The sequence below is a fragment of the Oncorhynchus keta genome, chromosome 1, assembly GCF_023373465.1.
Source record: "Oncorhynchus keta strain PuntledgeMale-10-30-2019 chromosome 1, Oket_V2, whole genome shotgun sequence".
Classification (NCBI taxonomy): domain Eukaryota; kingdom Metazoa; phylum Chordata; class Actinopteri; order Salmoniformes; family Salmonidae; genus Oncorhynchus; species Oncorhynchus keta.
This window is the reverse complement of record NC_068421.1, coordinates 51,303,320-51,325,814: the sequence shown is the minus strand read 5'-3', so window position 1 is coordinate 51,325,814 and position 22,495 is coordinate 51,303,320. Positions and strand designations below refer to the sequence as shown.

Below are 22,495 nucleotides of genomic sequence, written 5' to 3'. Positions count from 1 at the left end.
GCTGTCAGTAAGCTGTCTATGTCAATCAGTCTGACACACACCTACCAACAACTCACAAACACACACCCAGGTAAAGCTCTCTCCTCCGTCTCAATCACTCCGAGACATCTTCTCTACAGCCACCCAGTACAGCCACTGAGACAAGGTAAGACAAACATGCAACTTCAAAGATGTAAGAAAGACAGAGCTAATATGCAGTAGGACAGAGCTAATATACAGTAGGACAGAGCTAATATACAGTAGGACAGAGCTAATATACAGTAGGACAGAGCTAATATACAGTACATCAAGTTGAAACTGAGGTCTGTCTTCAGTAATCAATGTAACCTGGCAATTACTCACTGTACAACGAACTGCTTTTTATGGACTCCACTTGGAAATCATTCACAAGTGTGTAGTCCTTGAATGTTCTTCTGTTGCCGTGCTTGGAGATCTCAGCTGTACGCGTTAGTGGGATTCCCCTGAATTATTGACAGCGTATATTTGAAAAGGTTATACAATGATTAGATAAAATAACAGTAACAGCTACGGTATGTTGTCTTTGTGAAGTTGAGTCATCTTAAGGGGTTAGGCAATAGACCCTTAACTTATTTATTCAATTATGGCCAGTCTGGTCTGTTGTTTTCATGAAATGCCCAACAAAGGTCAGCAGACAGGGATCTGGGTTGTGATGGTTCAATGATCTACGGCTCTCTTCGAGTTAATGCTGGCACACACTCCAATGAAATAAGTAAAGAGTTTGACAGCCTGGAGTGTGTTTTCCCAGGAAACATCCTTGAAGGGTCACGACCTCATTGATATAGGGAGTCTAACAGGACTCGAAATAGGTCAGATGGGCTGATTAGCCACCGAGTCTAAAGTCAGCAAGAACATCCTTCGCCAATAGGATGAAGAGCTTCAGACATTACCTCCAGTGTTTTGCCACCACTACTGACTGACTTGAAACACACCTATTTGAACACGGTGTATATCTGGGAATATCCTTATTGTCCGAGTCACAGTAGACAAGCCAATATGCCTTTCTTCTGGCAGATACACTGTAAGGGTGTTGACCCAGCTCTGTACCTGATGTTCCATTTGAACGAAAAGGCCTTTTTAAACGCACCTTGAGAGCATGGCATCTGTTTTGGAGTGGACCGTGGAATATGGGCCTTGGCCTAATCCGGCTTACAAGATCCTATCATCCAGCCTGCTCCATCAAATCACAGGTCTACCCATTTGTATAATGTTGAGTTGGGCTATCGCTGACGTGATGAATTTGTTGTGGAACCTAATGTAGGTTTTTGTGGAAGAATTGTGTTACTGGAATAGCTGCACATCTATGATCTAAATGAAAGTAGTGATTATGACCACCTAGCTAGATTAAACACTCAGGGGTAGAAAATGCAATTTTCTCTTAAGTTTTTTGTGGGGTTTTCTATTTAACCCTTTAAAACCTCTTGACACTCGTCGTGTGGTCCTAATGTGCAGTCACATGCCCCCCCCCCCCCGTGGCTTATTCACTGGATCAGTGGATTAGACGTTAGCATCTGAGCCTAAGGCCAGAGGAAGAACTGCTTAGCTATAGGCTCGCTAGCTGGTTAGCTTCCAAGCACTCTACGCAGATTGGCTCCTATGAGTGGAGTTAGACAGGGCCTGACTTAATCATTTAGAAGGTTACAGGATAAATCTTGAGTGTGCTTCATTCCATTATTGTTTGGTGTATATCTGGTCATGGTAGTGGCAGGCTAGACAGTGGTGGGCTGCTGAATAGTGAAAGGCTACGCCGGTCATCGCTACTTTGCATAGAAGGTCACGATTGTCACACAACCGTGCACAGACATCGACTACCCTATAAGCAGTCTTTGTACAAAGAGAGACAACAATCCATGCTTTGGTTTTGTTTACCTGGCTGGTGCCACCAAATACTAACTGAAGCATATTTGTCCCAAAGTTAGTATGTTTTAATTTCATGCCCAAATTATCCCAAAGTGTCTAAAATGGATTGCGTGGCTCCATTAAATTAGTTTAAGATTATTTGTGTAGCAAATGCATTGGTTTTGTAAAAATAAAAGATCTAAACAGTACAAACTGTTTTTTCACTGTATCTTTCATTGTATTTCCTCTCTCCCTCTCCAGTGTTATGGAAGGACCCAGGCCTGTTGTTTTGAGCGGTCCCTCGGGGGCAGGGAAGAGCACTCTTATGAAGATGCTGCTGAGGGATTACGATGGAGTCTTTGGCTTCAGCGTGTCACGTACGTTTGTGCTTCACCCACCATTTATCCCAATATCCTGTCTGGGAGGAAGTGGGACAGCAGTAGGCCCTATCTGTCCTTACTGTCTCAGCCTTCTCTACCTCTAGGCCACGTTTGTCATTGGACTTGGGGTGGGATATTCCCATATACCATCCATGTCCAGTTTAGTTAATGGTTGTGCGGATCTGTGCGACACAGGGATGTCCTCTATCTCCATTCCTCTTCTTGCTGGCTGCAAGGAAGACCAATGAAAACAAAAGAACCGTCATACAGTTAGGGTTGTCTGGCATGACTGGATGTTGATGACGGATGTTGATCATTAATGCTCATTGAATGTGTCCTTACAGATACAACAAGGAGCCCACGTCCAGGAGAGGTAGACGGCAAAGGTACAGTAACATCCTCTCACTCATAAACACAGATCATGTCTGTGAACCCATCTCAGTCATGTTAGTAATCCCAGATGGATATCAGTGATGCTCTCCAGGCTTTTAATCAAGTTTGGTTTTGTAACTTCTGGTTTTCACTTCTGATTTTGTAACTTGAATGCTGGCTTCAGCAATTAACGACATCGTTTCCTCTCCGCTCTATTTGAAGATTACCACTTCTCCAACAGGGAGGCTATGCAGGAGGATATTGACGATGGGACGTACATTGAGAATGCAGAGTTTTCCGGGAACCTGTATGGAACAAGGTAGAGTACATTTTGATAACTTTCTGTTGACATCAAAATGAGTTGCAAAATTCCGGTGACTTCTCAGGTTTTCCAGAAATCTATCCTCTAGCCTACTCATACTGGAGCATGTGAGGAATAGTCACTGGTGTGAGGTGTCACTCTTACGCTGTCCATATGTATTGTTTAAAAGCCCCCATGTTGTAAACCTACTGTGGAAAACCAGGTGGAAAGATGCATATGTTCTTGTTTCTGCTGTTCAATGGAATTGTGAAACAATGAATGAACAGAACTTGTATTTCCTGTTTCTACATAGCAAGTCTTCTGTAGATGAAGTGCGGGCCAATGGTCTCATCTGCATTCTGGATGTGGACATCCAGGGAGTAAGGAACATCAAGCAAACTGACCTGGACCCTATCTATGTCTCTATCCAGCCCCCCTCTATAGAGATCCTGGTAATGCCCAATTCAGAGTTCAGAGCCGCAATAGTCAGCATGACCCATTATGAAACATTTAAGAGCCTCATGGAGTATATCAAATGAGGCTCTTAAATGTCACAATGGAACGCAGACTATCATGGCTGAGCGACTGTAAACTCTGCAACAAGTCCACAACAAGTCAACTGTGTGCAGAAAGTAACATCAGTCCATCACAACCTTTTCCCACTGATCTTTGTCGATAGTGTATTCTAAATTCGGGGCAACAATGTTGTTGAGGAGTAGCCACACTTTTGCAGTTCTCTATGGCTAACATTGTCTTTCAAAAAAGCCAGGATGATCTACTACACATACTGAGCAGCTCATGTTATAGACAGAAGTGGCAAACCAATCCGAACTCCTCTCTCAGCATGTCCAACCCATCCATTATCTGAACCAATCATGGCAGGTGGGAAGGTTCCTTGCTTTTTCAGTGGCTAAACCAACTAGGCTTGTAATTGAACATGTTTATTAGTATTTACAGATGGCATACAAGTTTGTTATTAAAGCACATGAAAGTTCACATGTTCAAGAAGGTATTTCTGCCCCAAAACGCCTTTTGATTAAAAACAACAACAACATTGAAATGCCTCTTCTGCAAAGTAGTGACGTGCGACATCATGAAACGGATCACATATGCTAGCCCTTGGAAATGTCATACTTGAGCTAGTGACATGAGTCTCTTGAAATGTATGAATGTACCCTTGAAATGTAGATATTGTAATAGCTTTAGGGACAATTGATGTGTACAGGAAAAGCGTCTGAGGGACAGAAATACGGAGACAGAGGAGAGTCTGCAGAAGCGTCTGGAGGCAGCACGGGTTGACATGGAGCTCAGTAGGCCCCCCTTACTGTCCCATATAGACATAGTTGTACTGCAAATCTTTGGAAAATATGGATGGAACCACTAATAATCCATGCTATGACTTATCACTTTCCTATTTTAGGCAACGAGCCTGGAGTGTTTGACATGCTTATTGTCAATGATGACTTAGAGGAGGCTTATGAGAAGTTGCAAAGTGTTCTTATTGAGGTAAGTCTGAAGACATTACATTTAGAATAGGGACAAAGTAGAATTCTCTAAATTTTAGTCAGTCGGTAGTGGTCTCACACAATTTTCTCACATGTTTGTCTCTACAGGAAATTACTAAAGTTCAGTCAACCAAGAAAGAAAGATGCAATTCGTAAGAAGAAGAATTTTGTTATTATGCATATCATAGCCACACATGTCCTATAACAAAATCTTTCATTGTATTCAATCCCTCTCTCCCTCTGCGTCAGTATTATGTCAGGACCCAGGCCTGTTGTAATAAGTGGCCCCTCAGGGGCAGGGAAGAGCACTCTGCTGAAGAAGCTGCTGAAGGACTACAAGGGAGTTTTCGGCTTCAGCGTATCACGTACGTATTGTGTCACCCAACATGTAGTTTCCAAGTGGTAGCGGAGCAGGATCTATCCCCACTGTCTCAGCCTTATCTAACTACAGGCCGTTTGTCATAGTACTTGGAGTGTGATATTTCTGTGGACCACTCATATTCAAACAATTTTTTAACAGTTTAGTTATGGCTGTACTGATTGGTGCGAGACAGGGATATCCACTGTCACCGTATCACTTCTTGATGGCTATCGACTGGATCATGAGGAAGACCACTGAGCACCAAAGAAACGGCATACAGTTAGCGTTGTCTGGCATATCTTTGAATGCTCATCATTGGTTGAGGTTATTGATATCATTCTGTATCATTTATGACATGTATGCTCACAGAATAAGAAGGGTGTTACATTTATGCTCACTAAATGTGTCCTTACAGATACAACAAGGGACCCACGTCCAGGAGAGGTAGATGGCAAAGGTACAGTATCATTCTCTTACTCATAAACACAGATCATGTCTGTAAACCCAGAAGGTTATTGGTGGTGCTCTCCAGGCCAAGAATGGTGCTGGCCTTCTTACTGTATCTTTAGTAAGAATTTCCTACTGTATGAAGGCCAGGCCTCAAAGTTAATGTGTGTTGCAGTGCCATGAATGTTGAGTGTGGTGGCAGTTACAGTGCCTTCAGAAAGTATTCACACCCCTTGACTTTTCCCACATTTTACAAAGTGGGATTAAAGTTGTCTGACAACAATCTACACCAAATACCCTGTAATGTCAAAATGGAAGAACATTCTAACATTTGTAAAAAAATATATATAAAAAAATAAAATGTATATATTGATAAGTACTCAACCCCCCTGAGTCAATAGATGGTTCAATCACCTTTGGCAGCGATTACAGCTGTGAGTCTTTCTGGATATGTCACTAAGAACTTTGCACACCCGGATTGTGCAATATTTGCACATTATTCTTTAAAAAAGTATTGTCAAGTTCGTTGTTGATCATTGTTAGACAGCCATTTTCAAGTCTTGCCATAGATTTCTAAGCAGATTTAAGTCAAAACTGTAACTAGGCCACCCAAAAACATTAAACCTTGTTTTGGTAAGGCACCCCAGTGTATATTTGGCCTTGTCACGGTTTTCTAATGGTGAAGGAGAGTCGGACCAAACTGCAGCGCGTATATTGTGATCCATGTTTATTTACACAACGTAACACGAATCCAAAACACAAACTCTACAAAACAATAAACGTAGTGAAAACCAAAACCGCCTTAACTGGTGCAAACTAACACAGACTAAGGACATCAAGACACTCAGGACAATCACCCACAATACAACCAAAGAATATGGCTGCCTAAATATGGTTCCCAATCAGAGACAACGATAAACACCTGCCTCTGATTGAGAACCACTTCAGACAGCCATAGACTAACCTAGAACACCCCACTAAGCTACAATCCCACTAAGCTACACAACACATACAAAAAACCCATGTCACACCCTGGCCTGACCAAATACATAAAGAAAAACACAAAATACTTTGACCAGGGCGTGACAGGCCTTGTGTTTTAGATTATAGTCCTGCTGAAAGGTGAATTTAACTCGCAGTGTCTGTTGGAAAGCGGACTGAACCAGGTTTTCCTCTAGGATTTTGCCAGTGTTTAGCTCTATTCTGTTTCTTCTTATCCTTAACTCCCTAGTCCTTGTTGATGACAAGCATAATGAAAATATGATATAAGAGTGGTACTCAGTGATGTGCTGTGTTGGAAAGTTCCTTCTTTGACACATTTTTTGCAGTTTTACTTTAATGCATTATTGCAAACAGAAAGCATGTTTTGGAATATATTTATTCTGTACAAGCTTCCTTCTTTTCACTCTGCGATTTAGGTTAGTATTTTGGAGTAACGGCAACATTGTTGATCCATCCACAGCCATTAAACTCTGTAACTGTTTTAAAGTCACCATTTGCCTCATGGTGAAATCCTTGAGCTGATTCCTTCCTCTCCGGCAACTAGTTAGGAAGGACGCCTGTATCTTTGTATTGACTGAGTGTATTGATACATTCCAATGTGTAATAAATAAGTTCACCATGCTCAAAGGGGTATTCAATGTCTGTTTTTTTTTAAATCTGCAAATAGGTGCCCTAATTTGTGAGGCATTGGAAATCCTCCCTGGTCTTTCTGGTTGAATCTGTGTTTGACATTTACTGCTAGACTGAGTGTTGGATACAGAGATGAGGTAGTCAATAACAAAAATACATTTGCCATAACAAAAGAGTTGAATACCTACTGACATTTCAGCTTTTCCTTTTTCATTAATTTGTTAAAATATTTAAAAATATGATTCCACTTTGACATTATGGGGTATTGTGTGTAGTCCAGTGAAACAAAATATCAATGTAATTTTCAATTCAGGCTGTTTCACAACAAAAAAATCCAAGGGGTTGAATACTTTCTGAAGGCTCTGTATCTGCACACAATTGTTATATTTCTGCATAGACTATTAGTGTTCGGACAGCTCGCTGAAAAGCAAAAAGTGTCCTCCCGGGTGGTGCAGGGGTCTAGGGCACTGCATCACAGTGCTAGCTGTGCCACCAGAGACTCTGGGTTCGAGCTCAGGCTCTGTTGCAGCCGGCCCGCGCCCGGGAGGTCCATGGGGCGATGCACAATTGGCCTAGCGTTGTCCGGGTTAGGGAGGGTTTGGCCGGTAGGGATATCCTTGTCTCATCACGCACTAGTGACTCCTGTGGCGGGCTGGGTGCTAACAAGGTTGCCAGGTGCACGGTGTTTCCTCCAACACATTGGTGCGGTTGGCATCCGGGTTGGATGCGCGCTGTGTTAAGAAGCAGTACGGCTTGGTTGGGTTGTTTTTCGGAGGACGCATGGATTTTGACCTTCGTCTCTCCCGATCCCGTATGGGAGTTGTAGCGATGAGACAAGATAGTAACTACTAACAATTGGATACCACGAAATTGGGGAGAAAAGGGGGTAAAATTAAAAAAATAAAAGCCAAAAATGATGTTTTCCATCATACATAAGTATAACTAAAGACAGAAAACAGTAGAATGACATAAACTCAGCAAAAAAGAAATGTCCTCTCACTGTCAATTGAGTTTATTTTCAGCAAACTTAACATGTGTAAATATTTGTATGAAAATAAGATTCAACAACTGAACAAGTTCCACAGACATTTGACTAACAGAAATGGAATAATGTGTCCATGAACAAAGTGTGTGTTTGGGGGAGTCAAATTCAAAAGTAACAGTCAGTATCTGGTGTGGCCACCAGCTGCATTAAGTACTGAAATCTCCTCCTCATGGACTGCACCAGATTTGCCAGTTCTTGCTGTGAGATGTTACCCCACTCTTCCACCAAGGCACCTGCAAGTTCCCGGACATTTCTGGGGGGAATGGCCCAAGCCCTCACCCTCCGATCTAACAGGTCCCAGACGTGCTCAATGGGATTGAGATCCGGGCTCTGCGCTGGCCATGGCAGAACACTGACAATCCTATCTTGCAGGAAATCACACACAGTATGAGCAGTATGGCTGGTGGCATTGTCATGCTGGAGGGTCATGTCAGGATGAGCCTGCAGGAAAGGTACCACTTGAGGGAGGAGAAAGGCTTCCCTGTAACGCACAGCGTTGAGATTGCCTGCAATGACAACAATCTCAGTCCGATGCTGTGACACACCGCCCCAGACCATAACGGACACTCCACCTCCAAATCGATTCCGCTCCAGAGTACAGGCCTCAGTGTAACGCTCATTCCTTTGACGATAAACGCGAATCCGATCATTACCCCTGGTGAGACAAAACCACGACTCGTTGTGCCCACAGGCAACATTGTTGCCGGTGATGTCTGGTGAGGACCTGCCTTACAACAGGCCTACAAGCCCCCAGTCCAGCCTCTCTCAGCCTATTGCGGACAGTCTGAGCACTGATGGAGGGATTGTGCGTTCCTGGTGTAACTCGGGCAGTTGTTGTTGCCATTCTGTACCTGTCCTGCTGATGTGATGTTCGGATGTACCGATTCTATGCAGGTCTTGTTACACGTGGTCTGCCACTGCGAGGACAATCAGCTGCCCGTCCTGTCTCCCTGTAGCGCTGTCTTAGGCGTCTCACAGTACGGACATTGCCATTTATTGCTCTGGCCACATCTGCAGTCCCCATGCCGCCATGCAGCATGCCTAAAGCACGTTCACGCAGATGAGCAAGGATCCTGGGCATCTTCTTTTGGTGTTTTTCAAGGTCAGTAGAAAGGCCTCTTTAGTGTCCTAAGTTTTCATAACCTTAATTGCCTACCGTCTGTAAGCTGTTAGTGTCTTAACGACCGTTCCACTGGTGCATGTTCATTAATTGTTTATGGTTCTTTGAACAAGCAAGGGAAACAGTATTTTAAACCCTTTACAATGAAGATCTGTGAAGTTATTTGGATTTTTATGAATTATCTTTGAAAGACAGGGTCCTTTTTTGCTGAGTTTATATCAGAGATATATTACTAGACTCTTATGGCTCTTGAGTCATTTTTTATCATTTTATATTCATAGGACATTTATAAGACATTTAGCCTAATTGTAAAAAACTATCATATCAAATTGCCCACAAACTGTCAAGTATATACAGTACCAGTCAAACATTTGGACACACCTACTCATTCAAGGTTTTTTCTTTATTTCTACTATTTTATACATTGTAGAACAATAGTGAATACATCAAAACTATGAAATAACACCTATGGAATCTTTTAGTAACCAAAAAGTGTTAAACAAATCAAAATATATTTTAGATTCTTCAAAGTAGCCACCCTTTGCCTTGATGACAGCCTTGCACACTCTTGGAATTCTCTCAACCAGCTTTACGAGGAATGCTTTTCCAACAGACTTGAAGGAGTTCCCACATATGCTGAGCACTTATTGGCTGCTTCTCCTTCACACTGCGGTCGAACTCATCCCAAAACCATCTCAATTGGGTTGAGGTCGGGTGATTGTGGAGGCCAGGTCATCTGATTCAGAAGAATGGCCCCGAAGGAGATGGCTGCCGTTTTACGCTCCCGTAACCAATTGTGCTATTTTGTATGTTTTTTTTTTGCATTATTTGCAACTTATTTTGTACGTAATGTTTCTGCACCCGTGTCTTATGACCGAAAAGATTGTCAAGACATCAGGATATTACTCACCCTGTACTGGAGGAATAGTTTTTATTCAGTCAGATGGGAAGGATTTACTTCAGACGCCCGACAAGGCCCTCATCCCCGTCATTCGCAGGAGAAAGAATCAGAGGTATCGAGGACGAAGGTCCGGGTGCCTTGTAAGGAGCTGTCGCCGAGAGAGTAATCTACCTTTTACCATCGGTCCTATTAGCCAATGTATAATCAATCGACAATAAAATAGACTAACTACAATCATGTATATCCTACCAAAGGGACATCAACAACTGTAAAACGTATGTTTTGTCGTGGCTGAACGACGAAATGAATAACATACAGCTGGCGGGGTTTTAAGGTTTTTCAGCAGCATAGAACAGCAGCCTCTGGTAAGACAAGGGGTGACGGTCTATGTATATTTGTAAACAACAAGACACAGGGCGCTATATCAGGTCTCATGACTAAGAGGCACATTAAAAATACATCTGGGTCAGTGGTTGACCCCAGTTGTGGTTTTGTGGTCAACAGTAAATAACCATCTGAGCAGTCATCTATACCTCATCTCCCAGGGATGGAGATTTGGTAGCACTCCTCTCCTTACATGGACCTGTACTAGGGTCACCCATTCAGCTGGTGCATGAAATCTAAGGAAGTCTTGAGGTTTTGCTCGCCTATGGTAGAGTATCTCACAATAAGCTGTAGACCACACTATTTACCAAGAGTGTTTATCTATATTTTTCATGGCTGCCTATATACCACCACAAACCGATGCTGGCACTAAGACAGCACTCAATGAGCTGTATAAGTCCATAAGCAAACAGGAAAATGTTCATTCAGAGGCGGCACTACTAGTGGCCGGGGACTTTAATGCAGAGAAACTCAAATCTGTTTGAGCCAATTTCTACCAGCATGTTAAATGTGCAACCAGAGGGAAAACACATCTAGACCACATTTACTCCACACACAGAGATGTGTACAAGCTCTCCCTCGCCATCCATTTGGCAAATCTGACCATAATTATATCCTCCTGATTCCTGCTTACAAAAGCAAAAACTAAAGCAGGAAGCACCAATGACTAAGATTGGTGGGGCCTCAAGCTTAATGATTAGCTTATAAGGTTACTATGGGGTTGAATGCTGAGCTATAGTAATTGAACAGCATTCTTACATAGGTATTAATCTTGTCCAGATGGGATGAGGCAGTGTGCAGTGTGATGGCGATTGTATCATCTGTGAACCAATTAGGGCGGAAAACAAATTGATGTGAGTCTAGGGTGACCGGTAAGGTGGAGGTGATCTGATCCTTGACTAGTCTCTCAAAGCACTTCATGATTACAGAAGTGAGTGCTACGTCATTTACTTCAGTTACCTTTACATTCTTGGGTACAGGAACAATGGTGGCCATCTTGAAGCATATGGGGACAGCAGACTGGGATATGGAGAGACTGAATATGTCCGTAAACACACCAGCCAGCTGTTCTGCACATGCTCTGAGGAGGCAGCTAGAGATGCCGTCTGGGCCTGCCGTCTTGCGAGGGTTAACACGCTTACATGTCTTACTTATGTCGGCCACAGAGAAGGAGAGCCCACACTTCTCGGTAGTTGGCCTCGTCGGTGATGCTGTGTTATCCTCAAAGCAGGAGAAGAACGTGTTTAGCTTGTCTGGCATTAAGACGTTGGTGTCCGCGTGTGGGGGCACCGGTTAGTCAAGGTAATTGAGGTAATATGTACATGTAGGTAGAGTTATAGTGACTATGCATAGATAACACACAGAGTAGAAGCAGCGTAAAAGAGGGGTCTTGGTAGCCCTTTGCTCATGAAGGCCTGATTCACGCTGTCTCCTCTGAACAGTTGATGTTGAGATGTGTCTGTCACTTGAACTCTGAAGCATTTATTTGGTCTGCAATTTCTGAGGCTGGTAAACTCTAATGAACTTATCCTCTGCAGCAGAGGAAACTCTTTTCCTGTAGCGGTCCTCATGAGAGCTTGATGGATTTTGCGACTGCACTTGAAGAAACTTTCAAAGTTCTTGACATTTTCTGCATTGACTGTGGTTTATCTTTGCTTATTTCAGCTGTTCTTTCCATAATATGGACTTGGCTTTTACCAAATAGGGCTATCTTCTGTATACCAGCTCTAATTTTTATCGCACAAATGTCACCATTCAGATTTTATTTTTTTTGTGCGGACGCCCTGTGCCGCACCCGGACAAGATGCCGCCCTGGGCAGCTGCTCATGTCGTCTATACCTAAATCCGTCACCGCAGGTGAATATCTCATGAAGCTGGATGCAAGAATGCCAGGAGTGTGCAAAGTTGTCATCAAGGCAAAGGGTGGCAATCTTTTGAACACTTTTTTTCTTACTACATGATTCAGTGTGTTATTTCATAGTTTTGATGTCTTCTACAATGTATAAAATAATTAAAATAAAGAAAATGAGTAGGTGTGTCCAAACGTTTGACTGGTACTGTATATATATATATGAAAAAAATAGGGCGGCGCACAATTGGCCCAGCGCCGTCCGGGTTAGGGGAGAGTTTGTCCGGGGTAGGCCGTCAATGTAAAATAAGAATTTGTTCTTAACTGACTTGCCAAGTTAAATAAAAGGTTAAATAAAAAAATATATAAAAAATGGACTCTTCCACTCTTTCAATACCCTTTTTGCCCTTTTTGTGCCAACCCACCACCTCTTCTCCCACTCTACTATTGACACTGAAGCTCCAATGCTTCTTACTCCCAAGCGAACTGCACCAATGGCTCTCCCAAGTAACCCCCTGTAAGATACAGGGATATACATCTTTGTTTATGCCTTTTTTTTTTCTTCTCCGTAGGCCTGTTCGGTCTGCCTATGCTTCTGGGGGCTATGTTACTGCCCGTAGCAGACATCCTATCTTCTGTTTCATCCGCAGGTGTAGCTATCCTCCTAATTTAGGCTTCTATTGAACCACACCTAAATGTGATTCATAAAAACATTACCAAGAGAGAGTGATGGGGGTTACTTTCATATTTCAAGTACAGAGTGACCAAACACCAAGGGCTTAATAGTCATGGAAAGTACTCAGTCTATTATTCAAAGGAATACAAATGCCAGTTTGCACTTTGGAGTAAAAAGCATTTGAAATTAGCCCCCTGTAATTCCTCAGTACTGGATCCCCTCTCCAGACCCAAAGAGAGAAGTCTTCACACCCATAAAATGTCTGTTTTGTACACATCATTAGCATTGCAACATTTTGTTTAAATTGATAGGCTTCATAGTACAGCCATTTGTTTAATATAGCTCCAGTTCAGTAATATCAATTTATAGTATGGATCATAGCTGCTAGTAAGGTGTGGCCCTGTTGTAAAGGCAAATATCCTTGATATTATTTATATTTCTTTGATCAATATACCTTTGTGTTTTCTTACGGAAAATGACACAGAAACTGCACCACCATGACAGTGAGCTTGTTGGAATCAGTCTGTGATAGTTTACTCCCCCGGCCTATACGTTCATTGTCTATTTTTCATGAATCATTTAAATCATTTTCACCTTCATCCATTGAAATCCTCTATCCATCTACATTTACCTGGACACATTGTAATGTGCTGGGATTCATTCTGAACAAACCTGTAATGTTGTGATGCTATATGTGTATGTGTTGCCGTCAGTGGCTCTAGGTTCAATATGAGTGTTGTTGTCCCTGTATATGTGATCGTGACAAGGTTGTCCTGTGTTACCTACAGAGTTCTCCCCACTGTGTTAGATCCACTGTGATGTTGTGGAGGAATAAGATAGAGATGTGAATGCTAATTTCCCTGTCTACCCATACTTGTCCTTGCATTCTGTCTATAAAACATTTTCTAGTGCCTGATTACTAATCAATATAAATGTATTGTACCCTGTGAGCTTACCCACAGTTGTTTTGAGAGAACTCCAACCCGGCTGACTGATGACTAACCTCGTCTTCTTTTCTCCTGTCCGTTTCAAGATTACCACTTCACAAACAGGGAGGCTATGCAGGAGGATATTGACAAGGGAGAATTCATTGAGACTGATGAGTTTTCGGGCAACCTGTACGGAACAAGGTAGAGTATTTTTTCGGAACTTTCTGTTGGCACCGAAATGTCTTATAGTATGAATCAGTGATAGTTGTGGAAAGATATATCATTTCTAGTTTGTTTTGTGGAATCGCGGATGCAATGAATAAACATAGCTATTTTGTTTGTTTTCTCCACAGTAAGAGTGCTGTACAGGACGTGAGGGCCAAGGGCCTCATTTGTATCTTGGACGTGGATATCGCAGGGGTGAGGCACATCAAGGAGACTAACCTGGACCCAATCTACATCTCTATCCAGCCCCCCTCTATTGAGGTCCTGGTAAGAGTCCACAACCATACATTCCACAGGGTTCTTCCACAGCAGGGGTCCGCAACAGGCGACAAATTTGGCCCCTAAGCAATTTTTATTTGGCCCCCCAAAGTTTTAAGTAAAGAAATAAGAAAACATGTGTTGTTGGACCAAGAAGACTGTTAAATCACTAGGAATTCAACAAAAAAATAAGTAATTCATCAATCCTGTTCCCTAGTATTCCTATGAATAAATTGATAAATATGTGATTATGAAATTATGTTATTGTGACATACATAATACCTTTGAGCTTATTTGTGGTCTGTTTGTAGTGTACAAATGATTATGTTCTGGCCCGCTGACCATTCACTCAGAAAGGAAGCAGCCTGCGTCTGAATCTAGTTGCCTACCTCTCTGCCACTGTATAAACTGTCATTGTTTTGGGGGACCATTGATATGGACAGGAAGAACGTTTGAGGGGTAGAGCGACGGAGACAGAGGAGAAAATACAGAGCCGCCTGGAAGAAGCCCGGACTGACATGGAGGAGTGTAGGTCCCCCATACTATCCTGTGTGAACTGGTTTTAAGATGACACATGCTTGAGGGATAGGAATTGAATTAAGGATAGTCCATTGCATGATTTGAGTAGTATTTCCATAATTGTTTCTTCACTATTTTAGGCAACGAGCCTGGATTGTTTGACATTGTCATTGTCAACAGCGACTTGGATGAGGCCTATGAGAAGTTGCAAAGTGTTCTTAAGGAGGTGAGTCTGAAAAGTGGATGATTGTCTAAAGAGCGGATGGAGGACTCGATGTCCACGTTGGACAAGAATCATTTTTGTACTGAGGTTCTGTAAACACACTTTATATTCTCATATCTGTCTCAACAGGAAATGTCGGATGTGATTCTGATGAAGGCCTTTCAAGGCCAAACCTGCTATTTAATTTCATTTTAATAGTGTTTATTGGTAATTAGACAATTGGAACAAGGACTTTGTAATGACAAATGCACTCGCTGAAGGTAATTCCACACAAATCAACTCGCTGAATGAAGGCAATTCCACGTGTGTAGTGACTCATAATCTATTTTATGTAGTTATTTTATTACACAACGTCCTTGATCCAGTATGCAACTAATATGTTTTGTAATTATACTTTTGGAAGTCACCTGTGTATTACCATGTCAAGAACTCCAACCCCAAATGTGCGAATGAGGCGACATTAAGGCATAACCCTTTTGGTTACTTTGTACCACGTCACAACATTTGACAACCAACTTTGTAATTGCAATGTTGTTATAAAGGATATACGTGTATTTACAATGTATTTACCCAAGAGCAAGCAACTTTAATATGTAGTTACCGTTTTTGGAAAAGGTAAGACATGCTTTGATTTTGTTAACCTGGCCACTATCTCCTCATGATAACTTTTTAGCGTTTATGGCATACAACCAATTCAAAATATTCGTAAAATAACTTTTTAGAGGCACAATTGAGGACACGTATTTGTACATTGTTTACAATGTTTGTTTTTGACAATGTAATGTAGCTACAGGCCTAGCTACTCGTCTACAGCATTGTATTAAATGAGATTGGTTTTGAATATGAATCTTTATTAAATCCATTAAAGGCCCAGTGCAGTCAAACATCTGTTTTTTTCCTGTGTTTTGTATCATTTTGCACAGCTGATGAAACTAACACTGTAAAAAGTTTGAAAAAAATGTGATCAGTGTTATGTCCCGGTAGCTGCTGGTTGAAAATACAACGTATACAGGATCTTCTATTCGGCAGGTTTTGTATGGATGGAATTCTTTGGCCTGCCACATGAGATCACAAGGCAAAATACTTTCATAGACCTATAACAAAGAGACTTTGTAACTACATAGTAATTCAAAAAGGTTACTTCACTCTACCTTAAGTTGCTTGCTCTTGGGTAAAGCACATTGTAAATACATGTGCAACCTTTGTGACAACATTCTTCTAACCGTAACATGTGATCAGTGGGGATCCGTGAGAAAAAGCCCTCAGAAAAGGTCTAAGGATGTGTAAAATGATGTGTTCTTTTTTTAAATTGACATTTAAAATGTAATATTTTTTTTCTATCATTTAAATTATATTCTGATTTCACCTCTTCAGTTTGTGTTGGAAAGGGAAGGGTTAAACACGGAAGAGAAAAAAAGGTCCAGTCGGTATTTTTCTTTGGTGGTCTCTGGGGAGACAAATCTAGAAAGCCAAATCAGCCCTTGGCGAGGCCCTCAGACACTAAACCGCATGTTAATTAATTAATTAAATCTTTATTTAACTAGGAAAGTCAGTTAAGAACAAATTCTTATTTACAATGACGGCCTACCCCGGCCAAACCCTAACCCAGATGACGCTGGGCCAATTGTGTGCCGCCATATGGGACTCCCAATCACAGCCGGTTGTGATACATCCTGGAATCGAACCAAAGTCTGTAGTGACTCCAATAGCACTGAGATGCAGTGCCTTAGACCGCTGCGACACTCAGGAGCCCCTATATATGAATGACAAAGCAATCATCACGTGACACCATTACTTCCTATGTGAAGACTTAATAGCGCATTGAAACCAATTGAAGCAGTTTGAGCTACTCCAGGGAGTGGAGTTGCAGGCTAGCTCAGTGCTGCACCCTCTCATTGAGTAACTTAAGTTGAAGGCCTACTGTTTTCAAATGATCCTCATTTGGTGAGTGGCACTGTCTCTGTCAGCTCGCTTGTGGTTAGCTATCTCGCTGAAAATAATGCCTGCAAAACATTGTTGCGTTTAAACTTTAGATCACCAGTTATTTTGTGTGCTGAACGTGATAAAATATGTCTGCAATGGGAAGTAACAGTTGTGCATTTCGAAGGAATGGGTTGATTTTAACAGTATGGTGTGTATAAATGCTCTCTTTCTTTATGCCATGTCTATGTGTTTTCCCAAAATGGCTCTCTCCGATTTGATGTGTCACTGTTGTCACCACTAAAGGCTATTGGCGATAGTGAGATAGTGATGGTGTTAGGCTACCACAGGTTGTTTTAAGTGGTTGTTGTTGCTGGTCGCTTTATTCCATGCTGAGCGTGTGAGTGACAGCCCGATGCTGGCTCAGGCTTGTTTGGTTGATTAATGATGTCATCAAGAAGTATTGCTACTCCTACATTAGAGCTAGATGTAATGTTGTGGGCATTAAAGAAGTATTGCTACTCCTACATTAGAGCTAGATGTAATGTTGTGGGCATTAAAGAAGTATTGCTACTCCTACATTAGAGCTAGATGTAATGTTGTGGGCATTAAGGGCCCGATCCCAGGAATGTACAGTATTCCTTTCCTAGGCACTTCTCAGTATTTGGTATACAAGCTTACCTTTTTTCAGTCGCCTAACTTGCTCTGAATACATTTCATTCAACCACTGAAAACCATCCCACTTACTGGCAAACAGATTTTCTCGTGGAGTTTTCATTCAATGGGGGTTTCAGTACATTTATCTCAAGTCATCTGTTTAAATACGCTATACCTTTCGTTTGAATTCTGTCGACAGACTCAAGTGACCAAATATATCGAGAGAGCAGGTTCAGAATATAGGGATCAATGGGAAAAAAATGCCATCTATGCATATTCATCTCTGTTTCAGGACCAACTGGTAGATTTAAAAATAGTCCGATATTGTAGATTATTTAGGCAATTTTTTAAAATGAAAGTAGGTAGACTGAATAAAATACTGACTGTGTCTCCAGATAGTGGCAAATATTTAACACGATACACATTTTAAAATAAAATGGAGAAAAGCCTGGGCATATGATCAAAACATTCTAAAGTGAAGTCATCAACCCGCCAGGTTCAGCCCTACAGAAGTCTATACATAGCTTGGGTCTCCAAATGTAATTCATGCAAATTATGAGGGCATTCAATTATAATTCTGAATAACGGGGTTGCAGTACATGCCATGTTGATATGATTTTCAGTTTACTTCCATATGGCTGTGTTCACATTAATCTCCAGGCATCATAGTGAAAAATCATCCCAAAAAATTGCTATGTGTATTTACAATCCCTTTCTCCATTTACCTAACTCTTATCAATAGCTCTTATCAATGTATAAATTACAGTGCATGGAGAAGGATTTTATTTGTATCTTGGAACCAGCAGATTCGCTCTACCTTATTCCTGGTTTCCTCGTGAATCACAAATGACTTGCTAACGTTAGCTAGGCTAGGGGTTAGGGTTAGGGCTAAGTTTATGAGTTAGGTTAAAGGGTTAAGGTTAGGCTCAGGTAAAGGGTTAGCTAAAGGATTGAGGTAAGGGTTAGCTAAGATGCTAAGTAGTTGCAAAGTAGCTAAAAAGTGTAGTAAGTCGTTGAAAAGTTGCTAAAATGCTAAAGTTGTCCGTGATGAGATTCAGATTCAAAAACTTTGGGTTGCTAGATGTTCGCTTTATACACTTTTTTTGCCTTAAGTAACCATCTGTCTTACAGCATGTAAACCATACGACATGTAACATATCATACTAAATGGATTGTCGTCTCGGATTTACGTACAGAATAGTATGAAATGCCTTGAGACCAGGTTGTTATTTGAACTCCACCTCAAACCAATAGTGGGTGAATAGCAAGATATTCTCATGCTTAAATTCAAGGCCAGAATATTCATAGAGAAGGAAAAGCTGGATAAAAAGGGAATAACGTTCTATTTACACGCTCTAAACTCTGGTAGGAATCGGGGCCTAAGTGATGAAGTTAGTTATTTTTCTTGATTTTTGAGTTTGAGATTTTGAAAGATTACCAGGTCATAGTCTACTAAGATCCACATATCAAGACCATGTCAACCCCTGAGACTACCTGGTGATTTGGTTTTACTGACCCTTTGTAGTTACATGTAGCAATGTTACCCGTTTGAATTGGAGTTCATAACATGGTAATACACAGGTGACTTCCAAAAGTGTAACTACAAAACATATTAGTTACACACTGGGACAAAGAAATGTGTAATAACATAAAATAGAACACGGGTCATTACACAACATATGTGGATTTACCTTCAACAGGTAAATGACAGTCTGTGTTCCAGTTGTGTAATAACCTACACTGATAAACTCTTACTATGTTATTACATCACACGTCGTATGTAACTACAATGTTTTTTTCTACAGTTAGTGCTTTGTAGTTACATATTTATAGGGGCATCTTAAATTATGGTACAGTGTTACCCAAGTTGGCAATTGTGTGCGAGAGTTGTGCCTTTTCCTTCCTAAGGCCATACAGATTTTATGAAATGTTTCACAGATTAAATTTTTTTGAAAATTGACGCAAAAAGCAAATTGAAAAAGCAAGTGTGCCTTGAAAAAAAAAATACTATAGCGACCTTAGCCCAACACTTACCGACCCAATCAAGCCTCTTGATGAGGCTAACCTCTTGGTGAGGCTAAAAGGGGCATAGTTCAGCCATAATCTGAGAGGAAGTATCTCTTTACAGAAAGATTGAGGACATTATTTTTGCAATAATCTTGCAATTTGTCCTGTACAATTTTTACATTTTTCAGATTTGTATTTTATTTTTGAGATAAGTAAAGAGGGTAATCGCATTTAATTACATTTGTATGGCCTAATGTTCATAATTTTTCCATAATTCTACTCCTCTCCTCAACAGGAAATAGCAAAAGTTCAGGAGGTCATCAAGTCATAAGGAGCTACAGTAACAGTGTCCAAGTCTTCCTCTTGCCTGATACTTTACGGGAGATATGAAGACTTTTACTCCAGCATGAACAACACCATCTATGATACTGCATCAACACTGAAACACAATAAGATCCACTCCCCTGAGACATCAGCTGATTTAGCCACATAAAGAACTGTTCTGAGCGTTGCAGAGAAACATACGATATGCATCTAAGACCAGGGGTTGGAACAGGTTCGAGAAACAGAATCAGAACAAAAGTGATCTGTACTGTTCCAGAACAGAACCGTTATTTTAAAAGCAATGAAACTACTTTAAAAAATGCAAAACTGGTTAATAATGTTATTTAATATTTCTGTCATTTTTATAATAATGGTTCTGTTCAGAACGAAACAATTGAAAAACAATTTGCTTCCAACACCTGCCTAGGACTCAAGAAGATTGTCTTACATTCTTAGAGTCAATAGATCATGAGAAATGGGTAAGGGAATGGGACATTTGATAGGTACAGTTGAAGTCGGAAGTTTACATACACTTAGGTTGGAGTCATTAAAACTCGTTTTTCAACCACTCCCCAAATGTCTTGTTAACAAACTCTAGTTTTGGCAAGTTGGTTAGGACATCTACTTTGTGCATGACAAGTAATCTTTCCAACAATTGTTTACCGGCAGATTATTTCACTTATAACTGTATCACAATTCCAGTGGGTCAGAAGTTTAAATGCACTAAGTTGACTGTGCCTTTAAACAGCTAGGAAAATTCCAGAAAATGATGTCTTTAGAAGCTTCTGATAGGCCAATTGACATCATTTAAGTCAATTGGAGTCTATGGATGTATTTCAAGGCCTATACTGTCAAGCTCAGTGCCTCTTTGCTTGACATCATGGGGAAATCAAAAGAAATCAGCCAAGAACTCAGAAACAAATTGTAGACCTCCACAAGTCTGGCTCATCCTTGGGAACAATTTCCAAATGCCTGAAGGTACCATGTTAATCTGTACAAACAATAGTACGCAAGTATAAACACCATGGGACCAGGCAGCCGCCATACTGTTCAGGAAGGAGACGCGTTCTGTCTCCTAGAGATGAACGTACTTTGGTGCGAAAAGTGCAAATCAATCCCCGAACAACAGCAAAGGACCTTGGGAAGATGCTGGAGGAAACAGATACAAAAGTTTATCAACATAACCTAAAAGGCCGCTCAGCAAGGAAGAAGCCACTGCTCCAAAACTGCCATAGAAAAAGCCAGACTACGGTTTGCAACTGCACATGGGGACTAAGATCATACTTTTTGGAGAAATGTCCTCTGGTCTGAAACAAAAAAAGAGCTGTTTGCCATAATGACCATCATTATGTTTGGAGGAAAAAGGTGGAGGCTTGCAAGCCGAAGAACACCATCCCAACCGTGTAGAACGGGGATGGCAGCATCATGTTGTGGGGGTGCATTGCTGCAGGAGGGACTGGTGTACTTCACAAAATAGATGGCATCATGAGAAGGGAAATTATGTGGATATATTGAAGCAACATCTCAAGACATCAGTCAGGAAGTTAAAGCTAGGTCCCAAATGGGTCTTCCAAATGGACAATGACCCCAAATATACTTCCAAAGTTGTGGCAAAATGGCTTAAGGACAACAAAATCAAGGTATTGGATTGGCCATCACAAAGCCCTGACCTCAATCATATAGACAATTTGTGGGCAGAACTGAAAAAGCGTGTGCGAGCAAGGAGGCCTACGAACCTGACTCAGTTACAACAGCTCTGTCAACTTATTGTGGGAAGATTGTGGAAGGATAACCGAAACGTTTGACTCAAGTTAAACAATTTAAAGGCAATGCTACCAAATACTAATTGAGTGTATGTAAACTTCTGACCCACTGGGAATGCGATGAAAGAAATAAAATGTGAAATATATAATCATCTCTACTATTATACTGACATTTCACATTCTTAAAATAAAGTGCTGATCCTAATTTTTTCTAGGATTAAATGTCAGGAATTGTGAAAAACAATTTATATGTTTATATGAGTTTATATGTATTTGGCTGAGGTATGTAAACTTCTGACTTCAACAGTACGTGTCGAGTATACAGTAGATCCTAGTAAATGTCTACTTCCTGTAGACAAATAGAAACTACTGCCAAAGCCACTAGACCTTCCCCTAAAACCTTCATTGTCAAGGTTCGACATTATACTTAACATGTCCCTGACTTAACATGTGTGATGACCATCCAACATATCATGGACAAACAACCCGAGAAGTAGTAAAACTATAAAACATTCTTAGCTGTGAAAAGTCACATCAGCGGAACACCTTTGAGGTAAACACTACACTGTCTTTTAATCTAAACCGTTTTTTGGTCCAATAGTAAGAAACCATTCTGTATCCTGTAGTCTAATTTTCTCTCTTGGTTTTAATCAATGATAAAGTTCTTGAGTAATGTTACACAAAAAAAGGGAGGGATGTGTGTTGTTGAGTGTATTTGTGGATGAACATGTAACTGGCTGGGTAAGGACCCGAGCACTCAGCACACAGCTTTCAGAGGTCACAGGTCAGTCCCGAGGTGGTCAGTTTAACTCTCAGGTTACTTGCTGTAGCCTTCCAGCA

At 41.1% G+C, this 22,495-nt stretch overlaps 1 protein-coding gene across 4 annotated transcripts; it reads left to right on the top strand.

The window, feature by feature from the left end:
• The first annotated feature begins 20 nt into the window (after positions 1-20).
• On the top strand, positions 21-22,446 carry LOC118395512 (guanylate kinase-like). Of its 4 annotated transcripts, none has more exons than XM_035789347.2 (16): positions 21-145; positions 2,119-2,234; positions 2,582-2,623; positions 2,832-2,928; positions 3,224-3,362; positions 4,136-4,220; positions 4,331-4,416; positions 4,524-4,567; positions 4,665-4,780; positions 5,192-5,233; positions 12,727-12,804; positions 13,864-13,960; positions 14,113-14,251; positions 14,686-14,770; positions 14,902-14,987; positions 19,864-22,446. In XM_035789347.2, the coding sequence occupies exons 2-16, from the start codon at positions 2,123-2,125 to the stop codon at positions 19,897-19,899; spliced, it is 1,284 nt and encodes a 427-aa protein (XP_035645240.1). In that variant the 5' UTR covers positions 21-145; positions 2,119-2,122; the 3' UTR covers positions 19,900-22,446. The 4 variants fall into 4 exon arrangements, with proteins under 4 accessions (XP_035645240.1, XP_035645235.1, XP_035645255.1 ...); XM_035789342.2 differs by lacking the exon at positions 19,864-22,446 and adding an exon at positions 15,114-15,872; XM_035789362.2 differs by lacking the exon at positions 12,727-12,804.
• The last annotated feature ends 49 nt before the right edge of the window (positions 22,447-22,495 follow it).

What these genes read in the sequence shown, in the direction of transcription:
- LOC118395512 (XM_035789342.2), top strand. Translation starts at nt 2,123, where the DNA reads ATGGAAGGACCCAGGCCTGTTGTTTTGAGCGGTCCCTCGGGGGCAGGG. An exon ending in TGCAAAGTGTTCTTATTGAG is followed by an intron (nt 4,417 to 4,523) that starts GTAAGTCTGAAG and finishes TTGTCTCTACAG; the next exon opens with GAAATTACTAAAGTTCAGTC. An exon ending in TGCAAAGTGTTCTTAAGGAG is followed by an intron (nt 14,988 to 15,113) that starts GTGAGTCTGAAA and finishes CTGTCTCAACAG; the next exon opens with GAAATGTCGGATGTGATTCT.